General features: G+C 50.0%; 1 protein-coding gene across 2 annotated transcripts in view; it reads right to left on the reverse strand.

The window, feature by feature from the left end:
- DDC (dopa decarboxylase) overlaps positions 1–24335 on the reverse strand; it is an 83687-nt gene that overhangs the window by 16609 nt on the left and 42743 nt on the right. For both annotated transcript variants that reach the window (XM_002917622.3, XM_034665531.1), the window contains exons 7-9: positions 17848–17914; positions 12886–12980; positions 8478–8545 (exon numbers count right to left, since the gene is read on the reverse strand). In XM_002917622.3, the coding sequence (XP_002917668.1) occupies positions 8478–8545; positions 12886–12980; positions 17848–17914 (230 nt within the window). The remainder of the gene's footprint in view (positions 1–8477; positions 8546–12885; positions 12981–17847; positions 17915–24335) is intronic.

Consider the following 24335-nt stretch of genomic DNA (forward strand, 5'->3'; position numbering starts at 1 on the left):
ATCTGACTCTTGGTTTTGGCTCAGGTCACGATCTCAGTGTCGTGAAATCGAGCCCCCCATCTGGCTCCACGCTCAGTGCGGAGTCTGCTTGTCCTTCCCCCTCTGTTCCTCCCACTCATGTGTACCCCCCCATCAAATAAATAAATAAATAAATAAATAAATAAATCTTTTTAAAAAATAAATCAGTAAATGTAAGAGAGGTGCCTTCCTGAGCGCTATGAGGTGTTCTAGCAAATTATCAAATCTGTAGGAGCAGGGGTTCATGGGAACCCCCAGCTTAACAGGACATTGGACAGACATCTGGGCACCCTTGGATCCACGACTGGCAGGACGAAGCCCGTCTACCTGTGGGGTCTGGGCTTACTCCAGATACTTAGCATCCTAATGGAATCCCACCATGGGACGCCCAGTTGGTGTGTGCAGAGCTGGCGAACTGGTGTCAGGAGAGGACACCCAGCAGGTGAGCACGTATCCCCTCTGTCAGTCCAGGTCTAACACCGGGACACTGACAGGCATCACTAGTGTGCGTGGGATGAACAGAGCCCAGAGGTGAGAAGGTGGTCCTACTGCGAGCCGCCCTCAGACTCAGGATGGTCCCGGATAACTCAGGTCAAAATGGGCATTTGGGCTGGGATTTGAGGTCTGAGCTTTATGAAAATCACCTCTCCGCCTCATTTGGTGAGCTCAAACACCATCTCAAAGCAATTTTATGGCAAATAGAATATCCTACGGGCAAACTGGAGAAGAAATGTCAGTCTGACAGTAGCTTAGGCTTGAAAACAAATATTACGTGAATGAGTCTCTGACAGATAAAAACAGGGGAATGAAATAGCATGGCAGGATGTGGCTCACCAGCAAGGGGGGAGGAGAAAGGCCAGATTGATTCAGGAAAAGTAATTCAAGTGCTATTTCTACAAAGGGTTAAAAGACCGAGTGTCAGTAAGCAATAGTGACTGTCTAGTCCACGCTGTGCCTTTGACCCTGAGCAAAAAAGTGGATCCCACCTGACCTTGTGCATGTGAGTGCAAGAGTGCCGGTGCGTCCCGGGCAGTGAGTGAGGGGTCCCTGTAGGAGCTTCCGTTGGTCTCCCTGAGCTGCAGGACGCTCTGCACTTAGCCTTAAAGACGCACAGAAAGACAGAACCGGGTAGAAATACTTCTGGCTCGCAGGAGACCTCCGTCCTTCCTAAATGAAGATCGCATTCCCCTTCCCACTGAGGCCACTGATGACCTTGGAGTCCGTGTCCTTGTAATCCAAACATTTGTGCAGAGCTAAAGCCCCGCAAGAGGGTACACATCATAATATATCCACCGCACTGGTGATGAAACAGAAGCCGCACACCGTTAGATCTGTGTGTCCGTCCCCTCGCCGCGCCCTGGAGGAGGCCACACGGCCCCGTGTGTCTCTATCACTCCCAGGAAGTTCTACAGAACCTTCCGTACAAATTCCTACCTAATCTATGGTATTGTTTTGCATCTTTCTTTCTTTCTTTCTCTCTTAGATTTAGTTATTTATTTTAGAGACACGTGCGTGAGAGAGTGGGGGAAGGGCAGAGGGCGAGACAGAATCCTCAAGCAGAGTCCAAGCTCAGTGCAGAGCCCCACACCGCACCCGACCTCACAACTCTGAGACCATGACCTGAGCCGAAATCAAGAGTCGGACACCTCACCGACAGGGCCACCCAAGCGCTCCCTGCACGTTTCTAAACATAACAGAAACAGAAGCTGCTTAAAGATAAATGGCATCATTCTCTGTGTGTTTTCCTCTGACCTGCTTTTTGTCTCCAGATGTTACTCCAGAGCCTCTGACCCGGTCTTCCATGTAGATCCTTCCAGTTTGCCACCTCGCTGGATGGCTCCACCAGCAGACCGCAGTCTGTCCACTCTCCTCTTGCTTGTCACTCACTGTGAGACAGACCACGCCGTCCGGAGCCCCCGGTGCCCCCGTGGGACACACGTCCAGTCGTGGAACAGGGAAGGGGGAGGCAGCGTCCAGGCTGCATCCGAGGCGGCATGGCCCTCGAGCTCCTATGTTTCCACGTCCTGGACAGCAATCAGTGCGGAAAGACGTCATCTGACCCAACCGACAATGTTCCGGGGTGTTTTTAACGTGCATTTCTGATTTCTAATGATGTTGGGTGACGTTGCATTTGTTAAGTGTCCCCTTCTCTTTCCTTTTTGTTCATTTTTGTTTTAGGTGGTTTGCCTCTGTATCCTGCCCTGGATCATAAAAGTTACATAACTAGCAGTGATGGGAATCCAGATAACCGTGGCTGTTTCTGGGCTGTCCCCTCTGGTCTCCGCTCCACGGCGTCCTGCTTGAGCTCTGCTGGCTTCACCTGCACATCGATGTTGATGGGGCACAATCCCACCTCGTTGTTCTTTGATTTTTTTCCTGGCTATTCTGGGCCCATGTAAATACTAGGCTCAGCTTCACCAAGTGCCACAAAAATACCCAGGATATCTATTAGGGTGGCACTGAGCTCTGAGGCTCAGTCTCCCTTTCCATGAACACAGCATACCCTTCCATTCAGCGAGCACTTCTGGAATGGCTTCCAAAACATTGCATGTTTTCTCCTCAAGAATCTGTACAACTTTTGATACCTTTATTTGTTGTAACCTTATCCTGCTATTATAAAGGGTATTTCTTTATTTACAATTTACAATACTGTAAAATTGTACAAATATTGCAAATTGTACAAAATTACATTTACTGTAAAAAAATACAGTACTTACCATACTGTACAAAATTTAAAAAATTACATTGCTGACACGCCTGGGTGTCTCAGTCAGTTAAGCATCCCTCTTGATTTTGCTCAGGTCATGATCTCGAGTCAGGTTCTGTGCTGAGCGGGGAGTCCGCTTGGAGATTCTCTCTCCCTCTCCTTCTGTTCCCCCCCAATTACATGTGCTGTTTATTGTATATGTAAAATCTTAAAAATGTGTATCTAGAAATTTTGGTGTGTTCTTTTAATATTTTCATTAATTTTTTTTATTGCAGGCAGTTACATCAACTGAGAAAAATGGGAGTTTTATGGCTTGCATTGTAATCTTTACATCTTTATGTCTTTACATATTTTATCCTTGTGTCTCTTACTACGCAGGCCAGGAGAGCAGAAACTGAACAGAACGTGAATTATAGGAGTCCTTATTCTTCCCTAATCTTAAAGGGAGTGCTTCTAATAATTTGTCACCATTAAGAATGGGTTTACTGTAGTTTTTGGTAGTTATCTTTCATCAGAATAAGAAAGTTCCCTCTGTTCCTATTTAACTAAAATTTTTGTCTTGCGCGGGTATAGAATTTCACCTGATGCTTTTTCTGCCTCTGCTATGTTGATGACTCTCTTCCCCTTGACTCTTCACACAGCAAATGACATTTAAAAACCTTCTAATATTTTTAAGCCACCCCGCATACCTGGAATAAACACATTTGGGTCATGATACAGTCTTTTTTTCCCCTTAAACCTCATGGAACTTTATATGCTAATATTTGATGTAAAAATTCTCATATTTAAATTTGTGAGCAAAATAAACTTTGTTTTTCTTTCTTTCTTTTCCTTCCTTTCTCCGTAGCTTTTTTCCGCTCTCAGCTTCTCATCCGGTTTTGGAATCCCAGGTACCCTAACTTCATGACACGAGAGCAGGTGTGTGTCCTCCTTGCTGTTCTCTGTGAAGTACCCACATGAAGATAAGTGCCTTGACAGCTTGGTAGAGTTTGCTCTTAGGAGAATTTGGAAATTCTGTTGTGTGAAAAATTTAACTTTGGATGAATAATGATTTCCTTAATCACTATATTGAATATAGTTATGTTAAAAAGAGCTATATATAATCATCTTTAATAGCTGTCAGATTTTTCAGTTTATTCTGTTTACGCTGGAGTCAGTTTTGTTCACATGGTTTTTGTGGTTGTTGCATGTGGACAATGTTGGACATGACGCTTGACAGGGTTGTAAAAGGAAGGCTATTTAGACAGATGTGTGCAAGGACACACACACACCTGCACAGGTGTGCACGCAGGCACACACAGAGACGGCCTCCGTAGGCGGCAGAGTCCCCTCACTCAGAATGGGTTCGTGGTGAGGACAGTGTCTCCCTGACTCCGGTCCTGGGGGCTGAGGGGAGGGGACTCCTGCGTCTGACAGAAATCTACATTGTCTTTCTCTAAACCTACAATACTGTGCGAGGCTCACAGAACGAGGGCTCGTGTTACATCCTGGTGCCGGCAACAGAGAAAAGAATTCAGGATGGGAAATGGCACTGGGATCAAAATGCAAAGAAACCAAAAGGATACACAGAAAACTGTGTGTTAATGCTTTTAAGACAAGTTCTAACATCCAATCTTGCCATAACACAGTGGTCGACCATCTTCCCGCGAAACTGAACTTCAAAAAAAATCCAGCATAACAGAAGAGTGCAAAAGCTATACAACTACTCGTGATAAACTTTAAATTCTATTTGGAAAAAGGCACCACGCCTCTTTGTACAGGTAGAGTCAAGCGTGCCCTTGGCGTATATGGAATCTTAAGCTTTCTTTGGAGAAAATCCGACGTTAAACAGATACTGAGGTCTGGGTGGAATGGCTCATATTTATGAGATTCAAATGAACAATAAAAAACTTATGAACAGAAAAATGAAATCATTATGAAATGTATTTACTATGCTTATAATGATTGCAAGTTTTCGAAACTCCAATTATCTTGTCCATTTCAATATTTAGAGAAAATAACCAATATGCTTACTTTAAATTACAGACTAACCATTGGTAAAATTTCATTACACAAAAGAGAAACTCTTCTGAGTTTAAGGAATACAAAACAACCAGTGAGAGCAATTAAAAAAAAAACACCACACACACACATTTATATCTTGTTGTATTAGCAAAAATTTAAAAACATCTATAAAAAGTTCGGAATTTAGTATTGTTTGTTTTCAACTCTTAGGGATCTAAAGGAATGCCTATCCTTTCTGAAATCTGGTTTTTACAAGTGTCTTATTACCTGTATTCTATTGTGTTGACACCCCATTTTACTGCAATAACCTCTTAGAATAGCAAAACATACATATTTGAGTCCTTGGACATTCAGGACAGTGCAAAGGAGGCTCTGAGTAGATTCTCAGCCTTCCTTCTCTGCACACTGCCTGGCACCCTGTTGCAAGGTATCACCTTCTCTCATGATGCCTGAGAACACACAGGGCACCCCCCACCTCCACCCAGGGAGCTGGAGTGAGCATGCTCAGCGGACCCACAGCGCAGGCGGGCAAACGGGAGGGAGGCTGCCCTCCCTCTCTTCCTCTTTGCCCTGTGGCTGTCCATGACTGGGCTCAAATCCAGGACTATTTTCAGTAGTCAGAGAGAAAGTGGAACCAACTGACAGCTTGAACAAAAGTGAAAACACAATGGGGTCTTGATTATGCCTCATTCCCACCAAAAAACAGCTCTTGTTCTCCAATTTCTTCTTCATCCATCCGGAACAATTCTAATGTGCTCCATGCTCTTTCTTGTGTATGTGTTTACAAAATGCATATCGATTTTCGTGCATGTACTCTTTTTTTTAAAAGATTTTATTTATTTATTTGAGAGAGCCCATGAGAGAGAGAGAAAGAGAGAGAGAGCACGAGCCAGGGGGAGGGACAGAGGCAGAGGGAGAAGCAGACTTCCTATGGAGCAGGGAGCCTGTTGTGGGGCTCGATCCCAGGACCCTGGGATCATGACTTGAGCTGAAGGCAGATGCTTCACTGACTGAGCCACTCCGGGGCCCTTGTGCATGTTTTCTTAATTTGCATCCTGTGAGACTTGTGATTCTCTGATTCTTTTAACTCAGTATTAAGGTTTTGTTTGTTTGTTTTTTGATTTTTTAGAGAGAGCACGATTCACAGGGAGGGGCAGAGAGAGGAGGAGAAAGAGAACCCTAAGCAGGCTCCACACCCAACAGAGAGCCCAAAGCAGGGCTCAATCCTACAACCCTGAGGTCAAGAGTTGGACGCTCAACTGACTGAGCCACCCAGGAGCCCCTACTCAGCATTAGTTTTTAAAAACTTGACCACATTGCTATTAAACATTTGTGGCTCTGGCCTGGAGAGCTGTGTGCCCCTAAGCAGAACTGGTTGCCTCATCCCTAAAATAGGGATGACAATTCCCATACCAGCTCAGCTGTCATGCAAGTATAATCCTTAGACTGTGTGTCCTCCAGGAGCCTGGCATTCACCTGTGCATAAGGCCAGCCTGGCGCCAGGACTGAATGTGGAGGCCAGCGGGGCTGTACTGGGCAGGAAGGCATGTGTACCCCCAGGCCTGCTCCGATTCGCACCAGTGACCTACAAAATTGCGCTGTAAGGGCTCGCATTAAATGGTGAGTCATTAAAAAGCTGCATGTATCTGTAAAAATGCCCATTTTAAATGTGGATAGCTGATTCAATTTAAATCCACATGGGCCACCTGAATGATCTTCGGCGGTTTTCACCTGAGTTCACTGTTGTGTACACATCTGTCTCAGGGCCTTTGCACAGATGGTCGCTACCCCCCTCCACCAACCCCAGCCCTGGTACGTGGACTGGTTGGTCTATCACCTCACATGGCCCTTTGTCAAATGCCATGTCACCACATAGGCTTTCTGTGACCTTTCTTTCTGCAACAACCAGGCAGTGAATGAATGGGACCATGGAAGCATCTCCCTCACGCATTCTTCCCTACCTTCTAGCTCCCAGGCACCCCCAAGCTTCTCACCTGAACCTCTGCCCTCTCTCTTCCCGAGCCCTTCCCCTGCTGGACCTCAATCTTCATTGGTCTCACCCCTGCACTCCCTGCATCTCTCCCACAGGTCACCTCCACGGCAGCCCTGGTCACACCACACCCTGTGATGGGCCTGGACCCTTCTCCCCCACGCCACAGATGGAGCTGTCCTCTCTTGTCCTTTACTGATGCACTGGCTTATTGGACCCAATGGCAGGATGCCACTTTTTCTATTCATCTTTATCATATTTCAACATCTGATCACAGATCGTGGCCCCAAATGCTTGACCCTGAGATCAATACCTGAGCTGAGATCAAGAGTCAAGACGCTTAACCAACTGAGGCCCCCAGGCGCCCCTAAACATCTAAGTTTGATATTATTTTGTCCAGGTAATGAGTGAAATGTCTGGGTGCACCATGAGCCCCTCTGGCCAGCACCGCCCAGCAGCCCTCCTGGTCCCGATCGCTTCACCCCCGACAATCCTCCAGGCTGTATGTGTGGCTCTCTTGGCCTGACACCTCACTGGCCACTAAGGATGCTGTGGGCACCCCCATCAGCTCACGATGAGGCCACCTGCCCTCCCAAAACAGAGGCGGCACGGCCCCTTCTGGCTGTGCACCAGCTCCGTGCCCAGGACCCACAGTCTGACCAAATATGCCAGCAGAACAGAATTACATTTCAGTCCCAATTAAAGTTCAAGAAAAGGGACTTCTGACACACTGTATGAGCTCTTCTTCAAGTGTTCCACTTTAAATAAAACAGACAAATGCAGCCACGAGAATACAAAAGAATACTGATGTTCATAAAAGATGTAGCCTGTATAGATCCTTACTAGTATTTCAGACAGAGCTAAGTCTGCAATGCCCATTCCCAAAGGGGCTTTCAAATCACGTTTCAAAGTTTGGGTCAAAGGCTGACAAAAAAAGAATTGAGTTGAACCTATTTTTTAGTAAAGCACTGAAAATGTGACTTTATCTTTAGACAGAAGAGTCAAAGAGTGCCCAGATCACTGGGTAAACCAGGAGAACAGATTTCAGGTGGGGTGGGTGAGAACTGCTTTCTTCACCCCTCCAGGGTGAAAAACCATTCATTCAATTACATGCCGAACAATTTTGCACAAAATTCACGCAAAGCGCCCCAGTCTTAAGGTTGATTAACCTCCTTCTTCCTGTAATGAACATAGGGGAACAAGTTTCCACTGTTCCTACAAAACTCCCAGCAACCGCTGTTACTTTAAACGTCATCTACTTGATGGAATATCATCCACTTAAATTTCTGAATTCTTTTTCTTGTTCTAAATATAACCAACTTGATTATGGCTCTGCTACTAAGAATTTCCAGGGAAGTTCGCGGGAAATAGGATTACTCTTATTTTTCCTTAGCAAAAAGGAAAGGTTCGTTAGGTTGGTTAAACATCTAAGAATGAAAACACAGAGGTGACTGAATTAGAAACATGCCCTGAAGTTTCCTTGAGTTGTTTTTGTTAGTGCTAGCTAGAGCCAGCTACCGGGTTTTCTGGATTAACCTTTGTTTCTTGTGTGGCTATGTTGCAACACCATATTCTGGTCAACAGTTTACTACCAGGGTAAGATTTAGCAAGAATCCTACCCGTGGTTCAGAAGGGAGCCAAGCAGTGCGCTCCACCAGTGACAGCATCCTCCCCTGCCAGGCTTCTTTCCTAGAAAGCCACTCTTGTCAAGCTCAGTGGGCGTAGGGTCATTGACATCTAGCCAATGGGGAAACTCACCACATGGCAGAGCAGTCAAAATTCACCAACATCCATTTGTGGGGATTGAAGTTAAACGAATCTGCAAACTGCCAAGGAATAGTAACGACAAAAAGAAGACATTTCAGTTACGAATGTCTAGTCATAAAACTAGACTCCACACACAATAATTAACACTCTGTTTTCTCGAGTGTAAGACCACGCAGAGGGGAGTCACTGAGGCCGTGGGGCTTGGGGCGCAAGGGCAGCTGGGGAGGTCCGGGCTCTGAACTCCCTTGGGCAGCCACCCGACCTCTCTGAGCCTCTTCATACTCATTTTCAAGGGGAAGAATGCATCGTAGCTCATGAACGCATGGAGCTGATACAGAGCTGATTCTGGACCGAAGCACAAAGCAAGAAGGGTTGGATCCCAGCTCAACAGCCAACTCCATGTGGACTGGAACGGAAATGGCTGCTTGATGGAGAAATCGTGATACCACAGCCGGGAACCCCTCAGCCCAGCTCCTGACACAGTACACTCTCCAGTTGGAAGGCTGCTGCTGATCTGTGGTTGTTAAGATTTGTGGGGGATAAGCCAACTGGGTGGTGGTCCCAGGGACCACAGTGACAGCTCCTGACTCCCAGCACCTCGTGGTGGAGCAGGAAGATCTGACCAGAGAGCAGTCGTCAGGATGCAATGTGAAAATGAGCATCGGGTAGCCATGACCAGGCTCGCTGCTCAGAGGAGGAGGGGGACTCACTGGGGCGGGCTGGAGGTGCCTGCCAAGGGGCACCCCGTAGAAATTGAGTATGAAGACCACCTGGCAGGCTGGCAGTCCTCGGGATGCAATGCCAGGCACCTAGGAGACGTCCAGAAAGTTCGTCTGAAGAGTGAAATGAAGAATCTTGTTCTTTTTACGGTGGAAAGGGCATAGACTTTGGACTAAGAGCTCCAGATCCTGGCCTTAGCACTCCCACCGTCTGGCTGAGGGCCCTTGGTGGGATGACTCTATGACAATTTATAAAGGAGGGCCAGGAATGAGCTAATCTAGAAACTTCCTGTTAACACTCCCTTTTATTTCTGGGTTAATCCTGATTTGGTGTAGGGCTATCACATTTGAAGCAAAGGGATGCATTTTGAGGACCTTGGATAATTCAAAACATGCGGAACCCCAACACACACTCCAAGGGCGACCCCAAGAGAAGACGAGGAGAATTGCTGTCCCCCTGTGAGGAGATGTCTGTTCCCAGCAGCAACAGGGACACAGCTCATGGTTCTGGAGGCTTTCCTGCCCTGAAGCCACAAGAGTCCCTACTCACTTTTAATTGGGAAAATTCACAGTTCTACCTTTCCTCGTAAAATGAGATGTCAGCAATATTTTAGGTCATACACTTTCAAATTTGCATCATCTGGAGTCATATAAAATGTATCTCCCTTTCAAACTACTAGTCTTTGGATTGCAATAGTCTTTGGAATAATCCGGATTTGAATTCACGTGTACTATTTCAGAAATTGCACTGATCTGGCCTATGAAATACTTTCTGCCAGCACCTTCCTCAAAACTCACAAACTAGCAACGTTCTCAGAATACACGTCTCATCCTAAGCAATGGGGGTGAAAACATCACACCTAACCTACGGTAATCAGGATCACCCCAATTTTTATTGAATTGGTTGGTTCTTTTACTAACGCTTATGCGATAACCAAAATCAACAACTCTTCCCACATACCTAAACATTTTCTTCTTTATTTTTAAAGATAACACCCAAGGTCATTGCACACCTATTGGTAACAGGCTCCCTTCCTGAAGACAATGGGTAGCAACGGCCAACAACAGGTATTAGCTCATTGATTTTAGGGGCTGCCGTATTTCCCAGCAGAAAATAAGATTTCAACCACCGAGACAGGCTAAGGAGGGCACTCAGCTTTTTCACTGCTCTATTGTAAATGGTGCGTTCTTACATTCTTCAAAATGCACCCCCAGATTTATTCTCTGGGTCTGGCTGGAGGCCCAGGGGGCAGCCTGGGATGGCGCCCCGCCACCAGAGAGACATCTGCTCGGCTGACGGCAGCCTCGCGCATCAGCCCGCTCTGGGGGGAGCAGATTCATTTCCTTCCACGTTTCAATAAAAGCGATTTAGAGAAAGAGACGGGAAATGACAACGCGTTTCATTTGTCGATAAAAGGAGACAAAATGTGAAAGAAGAGCTTTGTTTGCCGAGAATTTTATTAGCTCCCTCCCGGGTAGGGTGGGGGGGCTGGTCTGTTTAATAGTCTTTCATTACCCAACTGCTGTGTGCTCTTCCTGCCGGCACAGAGAAGGGTTCTTATCTCCGGGCTGGGGATGCTACAGGATATTGCAGCCCCCTTATCTGACCAGCTGAGCAGCTGGGCCCTCGCCCCACAAGGAACAATGCAGGAGACATGGAAATGACTCAGTGTCGAGCCTGAAATTCCTGTCTGCTGCTGATACCATCGTGCTCCAGTGCCCAGAGCTGGGTGGCCTGACAGGTAGTCACCTCCTGTGAAAGCCGAAACCCCGGGTCCGGGGATCACGGGGAGGAGGACAGTAGTAGTGGGAAAAGATTGTGCAATCCTTCACCTGATACTTAGAAAGACCAGATCTTGGGGACAGGCACACAAATCCCCTATGAAGGCTTTGCCCTCCGTCCCTGGGGTGCAGGGGCAGACCTTCCCAGTAACATGCATCATCTCTGTAATAGGAGTTCTTTATACAGAATAGAGATTTATTTTTTCATAACGCCCACAAACCCAGCTGCTGGCAGTGAACTGCACAGCGCTCGGTGTTAGCTGAACTCTCACACGCCACAACCCCCTCCCTAGTATTTACGGGGGCCTTCGGAAGCCCTGCTTACCAGCCCCTCCCCAGCACTGAGCTGAGGTCTGGCGTGCATTCAGGGATCCATAAATAATTCTCGAGTGAGTGAGGAGTGAATAAATGCACCGACGTGATGGAGATATGAACTGGAATGCTACTTGATTCATCAGCAACCAGGGGGTATTCTTTCCGAAGATGGGGATATTTGTATTCTGTACCTGACACCCACTTTTCTGGTATTACGGCTTTATGAGGATCGAAATTAGCAATTAGAAAATTAATTGGCAGCATGACAGGAGAGCAGAGAGAGGTTCTCAGGGACAGTCTCTGCAGCCGTGGCGAAAGATAATAAAAGGATCCAACTCATGCGCAGGACTCACTGTGTGCCAGATGCTGTTTTTAAGCACTTTAGACATGATTAACTCCGGGTACTTACAGCAACCCCCCGAAGGAACTATCATTACTAAATCCACTTTGTGAGGTGTAGAGAAAACACTAACCTCCCCACAGGGACACAGCTAGTCCCAGGTAAGGCTGGCATTCAAACAGTTGCTTAATGCCGACGGCCATGCCCATCCCGCACCGCACGTGGCCCCGGGTCTCACGAAACCCTTGCCTCTGAGCATAAAGTCAGGACTGCGGCTCCTATGACTCCCTATGCCCTTCCCTGGACTCGCTGCAAAGTCTGTCTCTCTGGACCCTTTATTGCCTCTGCAACTGAGCTCCTGGCTGGAGGAACATCCTGGCCCATGAGCTGCCACCCACAGAGAAATCCTACTTGAGGCTGAAATGACACATCACCTCCGTAGTGACATCTCTCTGCATTAAGTCTGCCCCACATTACCCTCTGCGGCCCTGAGGAGAAGCAGAGTATTTGGTCGATAGTTTTGATGACTGTTTCTCAAAAGCAGCAGGTGTTCCCGTGGGCATTACAGGCCTCAGTTGCCAAATTCTGAAAGGGGTAGAGGACATTTAAATGCGTGCGTGGCTGCTCGATCGATATGTCTGTGAAAGTAATACCATGCACTGGACCAGACCGAACAGAATCACAGGTTGCGTCTATCCATGACCTCTTACTAAAAAGCATTAAGATTTTATTTTCTTCCTAAATATTTCCCCACAGTTTATTAAGCTAAAATTTATCCTACCATGTGAATTCTGCAGAGAGAAAAATGGCTGCAAATGTCAGATGTATTTCCAGAAGACAGGTCATATGACTGGACAGATTCTCAACCCCCCTTATAAGGAAATCTGATTTCTGATAATCACAAAAATTGTTTGGAAATAAGTTGCTGAAACAAACCACAGCAGTGACAAATGGAATGTCATAGCCTCGTAAGGAGAAGTCACTGATAACATAACACTTTTAAACAGTGATCTTATTAAGGAGAGAGGCACCTGGGTGGCTCAGTAGGTTAAGCGGCCGACTCTTGGTTTTGGCTCAGATGGCAATCTCAGGGTCCTGGGATTGAGCCCCATTGGACTCCATGTTCAGCATAGAATCTTCTTGTCAATTCTCTCTCCCTCTGCCTCTGTCCCTCCCTTACAAAATAAATAAATAAATGTATCTTTTAAAAAATGATCGTATCAAAGGTAAAGAGCACACCCACCTCTACTCCATTCAGAAGATGCCGGAACTCGGGGCAGATGAAGGAGCTGCCTGCGTAGGCAGCATCGATGTGCAGCCACATGTCCTCCTTGTTACCTGAAATCCAGAGGCAACTGGTGAGCTCCCCAGTGGATGCCCTGCTCACAGCGGCCTGATGACCACCTCATCCCATCCAGTGTTCTTACTGTATACAGTCCATAACAGCATTTGTTGGCCCGATTCTGGACACTAAGAGGCTCCTCGGGTCTGAAGGCAATGAAACTGAGGGCAGAGGTCCTGAGCTGGCTCCAGATGGTGCTAGAACAGACCAGGTGCTCAGGGATTGTGTAGAAGATGAGCAAAATGGGATCAGCTGCCCTGCTTGACTTGAAGGTCGATGCTTACGCTCTAAGGGGCCAGCGTGCACTATCCCTCCGGGCTCCTTACACACACCTCATCCCAGTTCCACCTCCTTCCTTGGCCTTCCCCCATCTCGTCCACTGGGAATTTGCTCCCAGTTCTCCTGGCTAACCCATCCTAACGTCCTTCCCCACAAAGTTCTTGGGGAACGGCTGGGTACGCAGCCCCAGTGACCTCTATCCCTGCCCCATCTCGATACAAAGCATACGTGTTGATTTTATGCTACCAGCAATCATCCTAGGCTCCTTCATGAATATGATTTCTGTTTTCCAGCCTCACCAGAATCATCTGGCAGGAAGGGACTGTGTCTTCCTGGGCAGGTGGAAGAGTGTCCTGATTAAATGCACTCCCTCAGTTGAGACTATCTGGGTTCAGTCCCTGCCTCCAACCACCCAGCAGGTGTATGGCCTTATGTCCCTTCAAGCTCATTCTCCCTCACAGGCAAATGGCCATAAAAATAGCACCTGGAACCTGAGGGAGAGACAAGATAATATTCGTAACTGCCTATCATGACCCCAGCTCCAGGCTGCGTGAGAAATACGTGCGAGCATCGTGATAGGTCCCTCCCTGCGTGTTGGGCACTTAGCCCATCATGAAATCAGTAACCCCAGAAGGTCGGGGCGTTCTGATGGGGAGCAGGCGTCCTGCCCGCCCTGGGTCAGGGCAGCACCTGGAGGGCTCAGTGAGCCTCTGGCACGTGCATCTATGCCAACTGACAATGCAGGGTTCACCTTTCCGTGTGTGATGCTCACTAGTCACACTTGATGCTGTGAGGAGTGACGAGCGGTTCTGAGCTCTGCTGATAAAAGCTTTACGAGGACTTTCAAAGCCTTGATTCTGTTTGAGCTTCAGGATTGGAGGGATCAAAGCCCTTGGTTGGATCCGGGCCAAATGTCTTTCCGAACACACACGAAACGGCCACGGAGGGTCACGGTGTGCTTGGGGTCTGAGCACCCCAAGGATGTTTCATGGGTGGAGGGTGTGTGGGCACCACAGGGCCCCACGCGGATGTGGCCGGGAGTTGGCGAGAACCCGTGGAAGATGTAGGACTTCTTCTTCGAGACCACAGCACACCCACACTGGCCATTCCCGTGTTCCTGCTGCTATAGGGCTGTCATGCTGGGGCCCCGGAGGCTGTGCAGCAGGGAGAAATCTCAGGTGCACGTAGAGGACAGACAGCAAACCGCGGATCCAGGCTGTGCTCTCCATGGGGCTGTTTGGGCCACCCCCTCCCCGACCACTGGTCAGGAGACTTCGTTTTCTGTTAGAGGCCCGTCGGAGGAGTTCAAGACTCCAATGTCTCTGTCCGGTTCAGAAGTGTCAAGGGAAGGGGTGAGGCAGAGCGGGACCCCGGGGTCTGAACAGGAAGAGGAGCCAGGAAGGATGCAAGCCGTGAAGGCAGGAGCGAGGAGAACAGATTCCAGAAGCAGCAGACAAGGCTCTCTTCTCCTCACTCAGCCATCAGCCTTGTGAGAGGAATGTTTGCTAAGAGTAAAAGCCACAACCCATCGCGGAATGTGTGGGAAACCCAGAGGGGGACAGTGGGAAGCAAAGACAGGGAGGGGGTGGTCAGGAGGGAAGGGAAGGAGGTACATCAGGGGAAGGTATGCCGTGGGGACTTAACTTTACTCCAGAAGAGCTCTGACCTTTGCGCTCGGCTCCAGGGAGGTGACCTCGAGCCCCTGGAGTGCCCTGCCTCATAGGAGTCCTTTCCTGCAGGGGTGTTTGGCCCCCAGACGGTGAATCAATGATTTATGATGGTGGCTTTGGGCCACATTCGTTCTGCCTTCTGCAGGAACCAGGGATGGAAGGTATTAGCGGGACCTCCCAGTGAAGCTGGAGATGGCAGGTCAGCCAGGTAGGTGGCATGTGACTGAGCCCCACTCACACTCTGATGCCACAGGCTTGGCAGGCTTCCGTGGCAGGTGGTGTCCCACTCTGTGTGTATTGTCATCATAATCGGGGGGAGCTAGCCATCCATGACCTCATGGGAGAAGACAAGAGTTTGGTCCCTTCCCACGTTCTGCCCGCACCTCTCCTCCCTGCAATACACCGTACCCGTGAGATGCTTTCAGGGAGTTCTGTCTTTCTGGCGAATTATTGAACCTGAGGGTGGTTTTGGACGGTGTTGGAAGGGAGGGCAGTCTCTGAGGGACTGGCATCCCTCTACCCTTCCTGTGCCATCAGAGGCACCCCCCATCATCCCGGTGCCACTGGGCGGGGCTTTGGCTGCCCTGTGCACGCTGCTCCCCTTCCACACAGGGTCGGAACCCCCGGGACCCCGGCCTCTACTCCCCACTGTCACATCTCCCGTCTGTCTCCTTCTACTACCTGCTTTCTGCATCTCATCCTCTCCCCGGTAAAACCTGTTGGAAACCTCCATTGATCTGTCCAAGTGCACAGAGTGAGACCAAGTCTCTGTCTGGTGAGTCATTTTAAAAGGAACCAAGAAGAAAACGTCTTTCCTAAGTCAGCAGTTTGGAGAAAACGGTCTTCTGACATATACCATCTCTGTCAAATCATGGTGGATGAATCCCTAACTGCCTGAATTGTTTTAATGGTTTATTCCAATCATACCACAGAACGAGGCCAGCTCGGGATCCCAGAGCAGCCCTTTGAATGCTAAGTATTTGGTGACAGTCAAGGAGATGGTGTCAGAGGAGGGGAAGGAGGCAGAAAGGTGCTTACTTCAGGGTGCTGGCATTACTTACGGTAAGAGTATCATCAGTAGTAAGTATAATTGTGAGAATTACCCTCATGTGTGAGCTGCAGCGGTGAGCAGCAGGGTTCTGGCCCTGGCGCTCATGGGGTCCCTCAGCCAGCCCCAGAACAGCCTCTGTGTTGGGCACCAAACCATCACTGAGATGGCAGTTCCCACAGCCCTCAGATCTGGGGAGCAGAGGGAGCCCCAGGACCATGGGACAGCCCCAGCTGGGTCCCCCAGTCCCCGGGAGGCTGTGAACACCAGCTGCCCCCCCTGGGCCCTCAGCTGGGTCATATGGGCTCTGCTCTGCCAAAGAGCTCCAGCCCCGTAAATCCAAGAGCCCCGGGCATGACATCAGCCAGCCCCTGTCAGGGACATCCAGTTCCCAGCCTGACATCTGAGTCAGAGGGGCACTCAGCGGCTCAGCCTGGCATACCAAGGTTTACAGCTAACGGGACCAACGCCCCGGCCGTGAGCCTGAGCCACCTGATTGTGTCCCTTGTCCCAGCCCTGAGCTTTGTACCACAGCCCTCAGCCGGCTGCTCTCACAGACCGTTGCTGCCGGTCAAACGTGGCACAGGGAAACCTGTGTGAATGGGCACACCCACGCCAGCAGCCCCCAGGCATGGCCAGTCCCTGGCACGCCTGCCTCCGTCCTGGGTCTCCACGATTTCCGTGCACGAACTCACCCTCTAAAGAGCCCTGTGAGGAAGGACACTGACATTCAAGCATTGCACCTGATGGATGGAGAGATGAAGCTTGGGATGGGACGGCCCACAGCCTGAAGTGGCTGGCCTCAGCTGCTGCACGGGTGTGCTGTGACCAGGCTGGGCCTGGCACCACTCCCTGAGCGTGGGCACACGTGTCTTCCCATTTGGCGGTGGGGTAATGCACACTGGGCTGGGGGTCCAGCGCCGCATGTGGCATGCTGTCTAGCACAAGCCACAGAGATGTGGTCTGGGGGCCTGAACAGCCTCCATGGGACCCCAGACTGCCCCGATGACCAGTCCCATGGGTCTGGGGCAGCAGGTGCCCTGGAACTGTGGGAGTGGGGTGCCATAACCCGAGGACAGGGGAAGGGGGTCATGAAGCCACACCCCTGCCCAAGAGAAGGTCTCTGTCATGGAAACCCCTCCCAGACCTGCTGGGTGCCTGGAACCGAGTATTGAAGGGGCAGCCTCAGAGACAGTCCTTACTCATGTTCCACCTTTGGGATTCTTTGAGTCCTCAATTCCCGGGAGACCACCCATGTGCTATGAGGGAGGCCAGAGGGGAGGAGCGGCCCTGAAAGGCACAGCAAGCAGATTCTTCTCCGGGGAAATCCGGGGTTTGGGTATTGATGCGCTTAGTTACGTTAGGTAATTTGCATTCAGTCCTTCCAGAAAGGCTGAAGAAGATATACTAGACTTCATTCAAAGATGGGGAACTGCCAAGTCCTGCAGATCGAGCCTCATGGGGCTTGCTGAAGAGTTTGAGTTTGTTCTCTTGTGTGGGGTGATAGAGCCCCGCAGTCTTGTGGCCCCGCTGCATGGCACGCAAGGGTTTTTTCTTACCGATAGCACGTTGGTTCAGCCAAGCTCAGCTCTGGTCCAATTAGACCACATTTCGGGGTGTGTGGACTTCAAGCTAATGAGATTCACGCTATTGCAAATAGAGGAAGAGTCTAGCAAGCCATTGAAATACGAAGTTATTGTTATGTGAACATCCTATTATATTATGCTTTATACTATCTAAACACATTATGATATTATAACATGATCTTGACCTATATTATTATGAAGGAGAGCCCAGAGAAGAAGGCCCACTGAAGCCTTCCGATATTGGAACATTCTCCAAAAGATAACCTGATCAGATACTTACAGATAGGACCCACTTCGAGGAGATTGTCAAATGAGCAGCAGGATGTGGTCCCCAGCGTAGCCACGACCTGGGGAGAAAAAGCAGACCTCTTTTAGGCCCCCATGTTTTGGTCACTGTTGTAACCTCTGCATGCACAACGGCCGCCCCCCGTCGAGCCCAGAGCCTCAGAGGTGGTCTCGCTCAGTGTCTGCGAGCCAGAGTCCGGAATCTACGGGCACACCTCATCGAGAGAGTCATCTGCCCACAGAAACCGGGCTGTGAGGCTGGAAACAGCACTTGCACAGGACTGACCCCTGTGCGCAGGGAGGGTGCCCTTGGCCCCCTGGATGGTGTCTTCTGTGCTCCGCTTTAGTGATAGACGCATATCTATTAACTACAGTTACAGTATATCCTTGCTTCTGTGCAGAGGAAGCGTGAGCTTTCTCTTTTTTGAGTGTGGTATAGTGCACGGCAAAATGATACTGGGCTGCTTTGACCACCCCCACCCCCGCCACACATCACTCCTGGAACAGCCTCAGGGGGCAGCTCGGAGCCCCCAGGACTTTGACCAGGAGTTCTGCCCCCTAGCTCTCTGCTGCCCTTCCCACCACGCTGTACAGCTCCCAAGGGGACTTCAATCCTCAAGAGATGAAGATTGCTCTAAGTAGATTCATGAGAAAGCCCTACGGACACTGGAGACGATTTTTAAAGGAGTGTTTCCAGACAGCGTTGAGCACACTTGGCTGCACGAGTGGGACCCATGGCCCAGATTTCTGTGCCCACTCCCGCTCTCGGCGCCCTTGGTAAGACGGTGATAACATGGGTACCATCTGACTGGTGTCATCCCCACCCCCGGTCCTGGTAAGCTAGCTCTTGAAACCAGGCTCTGCATCGTATTTCCTCGTGTTGCTAGGAACGTGCACTTTGCCCCACATGGAATCGGTGCCGAGTCCCATTTGCTAAATTCAAATCTCTAAGTGATCAAAAAGCACATTATGTTTACAAAACCAAAGAGCCTAATTGATTTACGATGTCAGTGCCCTCTGGATAATGAGATTTCTCCCTTGATGTGACAGGAGTGTGAATTTTCATTCCGTCTGAGTGGAAAATTCAATTCAGTTCTTTGTGGAGCCCCCACGAAGGCCCCAGCAGCGCTATGTGCCCTGAGAACAGAGATGACAAGGAAAAGGTCAGGGACCCACGCAGTCTAGTCAACTTGGGAACCTGGTGGGAGGACCACCTGCATTTGACCTGAGAGCCTGATGCACCTCTCAGACAAAGTCAAAGCACTCTTGCCAGGGTGGCATCGTGCCTGCCCTGTGGAGGGTTCAGCTGATGAGCCCTGGCTCTGCGCACACAGTCACCTGGGCCGGACAGCAGCTGCCCAGGGACCGGAGTTGTCCCCTGCCCAGTGGCAGGGAGTGATTCCAAGGCAGGTCCTGGCCAGACTGGTGGGACTCCCTGTAGCAATGGGGTGTGAGGAGGGGAGTTGGGCCCCCAAGGGGGCAGGAGCAGAGTGTTTTAAATGTTTTACTATTACTCCGGTATAACAAAGCCACCAGATTGGAAGCTTACAGCCATTGGAAAGACAGCTTGTCTTATTGGCCATTCCCGAGAGGAGGGGCATGTTATGCTTCGCGGGGCCACACAGGGAAGCACCAGGACCAGGCAGGAGGCGGAGGGAGAGGGGGCAGCAAGGGCCAGAGCCTTTACTGTGGCTTCCATGGGAAGGAATATGTGAGGCAGGGCAAGCAGGCTGAGGGTTGGCTGGTTTGAATAATTTCAATGGGCTTTGGGGCAGAGGGGGCTGTCCCTAGAGTCCCTAGCTCTGGGGTGATGAAGGCAGGGGGTCCTGGAGTGCAGGAACCCCATAGAGGAGGTGGTTTGGGGTGTAGGCTCTGGATTGGTTGGTTTGGTGAAAGACAGTCCTTTACCGTCTCTAGGAATTGGCTGGTTCTGGTAGGAGCAGTCCCTCCAGGGTCAGCGAGGCTGCCAACATATCAAAGGTACAGAAAACAGAGACACAGAAAAAGCAAACGCATGATGAATACACCCCTACCAAAGTCACACAGCACTTGGGGCATCAACCGCTGGGTTGGAGGCCCAGCTCTGTCACGTGGGCAGCTAGCTGGGCTTCTGTTTTCCCACTTACAGCACAAATGCCCAGCCTACAAGGTCCCACCGGTCTAGCTGCTCCAGACCTCGGCGTCCTCGATGCTCTCAGCCCCCTGCCCTCTACCGCCCCCGCTTTGCGTGCCTCCCCATCGCCAGCCTCAGGCACCCGCCGCATTGCTTCATTCTGACAAGATGACTCACTTAGTAGGACTCCAAGTGAGTATGCGATTTTTCTGTGGTATTTGCAATTTATTCCTGACTTATAACTGCAGAGTGAAATGCTTCATCGAAGGCACTCGGCTTGGCAGGTAGAGCCTGAGACCCTCAGAATGCTTCGCCTATGTCATTAAAAGATAGCCAGAAAAGTATATAAAAAAACCGCAGGATGACTCAACCATTTTAATATTGGCCTATAATTTGCTTTCTCAATTTTAGTCATCTTTTAATGAGATGACCTATTATTCAGCAATTCCTTCAATTTCCTCTGATTTTCCTCCAATTCTAATTGAAATAACTTGTGTTTTAAAGACTACACATATATTAAATATCTCTTGTTGAAATTATTTCCCACTGACGAATGTGTACAAGAGTGGGTTTAGGGTGAGGTTCACCAAATATTACTACGGCTGGTCTCTTAAGATGAGCTTTTTGGATCTCATAATATAAACCTTCATCCTCAATGTTTGCCTACTGAGCACAGAGCGTTTCTATAAGAACTAAAATCCTGCCGTGTCGTCCTGGGTGCAGGCTCAGGGGAGAGCAGAGCAGGTGGTGCGTTCTGCGCATGGACCGTGCCCGGCCTGGGGCTATGCAGACTCTGTTCGGTCACCACGACAACCTGATGAGCTGGATACGTTTATGATCTGTACTTTGCAGTTGACTTGAGTGAGACCCTGCAGGTGGGTCAAGGACACACGAGGGGGGAGGGGGAGCAGACCATCATGTGAACCCGGTGTGATGAACTCTTGTCTTGCCAGCTAAAGAAAGAACCCAGGGCCCTGTATCAGGCCTGCAGCCCCTCTGGCTGACCCCGCCCTCGGGCAGGTGATAGGGACCAGGCTGGCAGCGAGGACGTGCCCGGCTGGTGGGCGGCAGGCCCTGCGTGCTGTGCTCTAGATGGCTACAGTCAGCTTGTTCTAATTCTCGGAAGCCGCTTTCAAGCCCAGCACCTGCTCCACTCCGGGGTCTGATTACCCCGGCTCAGCTCACTGATGCTAACCTGATTTGGGCTGTGCTGCAGGGCTATAATCACATTTGTGCAGGGCGTGGGAGGCCGGGGACAGTGCCGGCGCCCTGTCCCCAAGAGCCTGCGGCATGTCTGCTGCCCAGGCACACGTCCCTTTCCTCCCCTTCTGGAGGCAGAGCTGCCCCTCCTGCCTTCCTTGCCATGGCTCTGAGGAGCACCTCACGGGCACTGCCCTCTGCCTGTGGCCTGACCTTATCAAGTTGGCTCTCGGGGCGGCAAGCCACCCCCGGGAAGAAAGGGGAGCTATTACAACCCCACACAAGTCTGGGGAGGGGCTGAGATTCACCTTTCCCCATTCAAACTTGCCAAATGGGCCCCTCACTCTCTGCAGAGGGTCTTGAGTTCTGAGATGTCCGCAACCCTTTGATGAATATGATGAAGGCTATGGGTCCGCGTCTCAGAATTGTGCGTGTAGGGATTATGCAGAACCGAAACCACTAAATACAGAGTTGCAACGGAGCAAGTGGGCAGTTCGTCCAAGTTCCAGCTGCTGCCCTTCTAGGTCTGGGCCCAGCCTCCCGCTCTGTCTTCACAGGCCCCTGGCTGAGGGATGTGTATAAGGTAACAAATCTACTGAATGTCCTCAGACCTCCTGTGACCTCTCATTTCTCTGTACCTTTTTCATACTCTGCTTCAACAAGAAGGCACTGAGCCCATGAGCGCTGCCCGCGTATACTCTGGGACACAGCCGACGTGTTAGGTCTTAGCCAAAGGCTTTGCTGACCCCTGCAGCGTGTTAATCACATCCTGCCCTGTGCGGGCAGTGCTCGCCAAGTAGGGCAAAAACCGGGAAGCACGTGTCTTCCCACCAGGAACCATCCCATGAGGGAAGGGATTGAGCCCTCACAGGTCCCCAGGAGCCTTCCTCGTGCTCCGACACATGGGACTGGCCCATGCCTGTGGCTTCTGTCACAATGTCACACATGCCCTCAAACATTTGCTGCAATCTTGGTCTTCAGAGCAACATTCCAATTGCAGCATATCCATTGGATACCCAAACTTCCAAAATAAAAACGTGGTTTGTTGCTCTGATGATGAGTAGTCTTCTCCATAACTTGCATCTCTCCTTCTTTCTTGAGTACGTGAACATGCTTTGGGCTCAGTTCTGCCCATCCTACGTTGTCCCAGCATTACAGCTACTGCCCTTTGATCCCCTTTCCCTCTTACAGATGAGTCCATTTCCGCTTTCCTCATTCCCACAGGAGCCCAGTGGAATCCGAATTCCACTCCTGGCTGCTCCAGCAAACCGACTCCTATGGAAGTCCCAAATCACCTCCCTTAGCAAAACACACAAGGCATCTTGGGATCCCGCGATCACGGGGCAGGTCCAGGCTTCAGGACACGCCCCTACTGGCTGCGTGGCCCCAGCTTTCTGGTGTGGCCCCCTGCCACCCCACATTCCCTTCCCCTCTCTCTACACACTTCATCTGTTGGTGTTCTCTCCCAGGACCTCTTCCTCCCCAAGCAGACTGTGAGGGACTGCCTGTGCACTTCTAGAGACATCAGGACCGCCCAAATTGAGATGGGACATACACCTGTGTCTGGTCCAGACCTCCCCGCCCAGATGAATTCAGCTGTCTTAGGGGCATCCCTACTTAGATGTGCAAACCTTCAACTCATGCAAAAATGAGCTCAGCACCATCTCTCCCACGTGGTGCTGCCCCCATTTCTGGGCTCTCTGGACCTCAGAGCTTGGGTGTGGACTGGCGACCATCCGAGTTTGGGAAGTCCTCCTGCACTCTGCCCTCACTTCCTGCTTTGTTGGCCCCCAGTTCCTTCAGGAATGCCTCTTAAATCCATCCCTTCTTTCCTTACCCATTGCCATCATCATCTTCTACCAATCGCCAGAGTATTTCATTTCCTGCTTTTTATCTTGTCTCTCACTCACCTCTCTACTCGGCCACACTAACCACCTGCCAGTTATTATTAACATTAATCACATTTTACATCCCAGATACATTTTACATCCCAGCTACAGTCCTGTGGGCTAAGCCAGATTTCAGTGGAACTCCATTTTTCGGATAAGGAATGTTCTACAGTAAGTCACGATCCCTGTCAGTGTTGGTGGTTAATTGCTAATGACCACTTGTCATGGCTGAAGGATCAGTAAGACAGACCATGAGAAGGACAGCAGCTCTACCGCCCCACCCCCACCCCGGTGAAGTCACTCGAGTGTGCCCTGTTATTTTTATAGAGTAACTTTGAACTGATGCACAATGAACACAGCCACCCAGTTTTAGGCCTGTATTGTAAGGGACAGACCACCAGAGGTATGCTTTACCTCTGGGCTCTGCGCACCAGGCTCCACAGCCCCACCCTGTGCCCCTTGGCCACCAGAGGGGTGTTTGAAAAGTCAAATCAGGTCGTGTCTCTCTTCCACTTAGAACTCCCTTAATAACCTCAAATTGCCCTCAGGAAGAAGCCCGTCTTCCTCATGCTGGTCCCTGCATGACCTCCTCACCATGACCTCCACCTCCTACATCACTCCATTCACTCATGCTCCAGGCACTCTAGAAGCTTCTAAGACTTCCCATTTGCTGGACAGCAGCACAACATGGTATGTGCGGCAGGAGCTTTGGAATCACGTCATGGTGCACCTGCCAGCTTTGTGGCCCTAGCAAGTTCTGAGCCTCTTAGCACTTTAGATTCCTGGGATATGATCCATTTCCATTGCTAGTTCCTTCCCTCTGGAGTGCTTTGCCCAAACAGCCCCGCTACCCCCTCTCTCAGCCTGCATCCCTCACTCTTAGCCTGCATCCCTAACTCTTTCCATATTGTGGCTCCACAGCAACTCTTCCCTGGCGCCCACATTCCCATGGTGGGAACTGCTGGGTTGCCTGTATCATGGATCACACTGCACCTGCTGTACACGACTGTTCACTTCGTGTCTCTAACCAGTAAGATCCTGGAGGGCCCACTGGCCAGGCATGCAGCAGCTCCTCAATAAACGTTTGTCAAGTGAATGAATGACTAAGTGAATGAACCTGCAGCTGTTGCATACCCCATCATGATAAGTTTGGAAATATAACAAGTGGAGATGTCTGGCACCTGCTGATAAGCCCACAAATTTATTCACCATTTGTGTGAGAGGCCACTAACGAGAATTATAAAATGTAGTCAGGGTAGATGCTTCCTAATAATGTATATT

The sequence above is a fragment of the Ailuropoda melanoleuca genome, chromosome 1, assembly GCF_002007445.2.
Source record: "Ailuropoda melanoleuca isolate Jingjing chromosome 1, ASM200744v2, whole genome shotgun sequence".
NCBI classification, from domain to species: domain Eukaryota; kingdom Metazoa; phylum Chordata; class Mammalia; order Carnivora; family Ursidae; genus Ailuropoda; species Ailuropoda melanoleuca.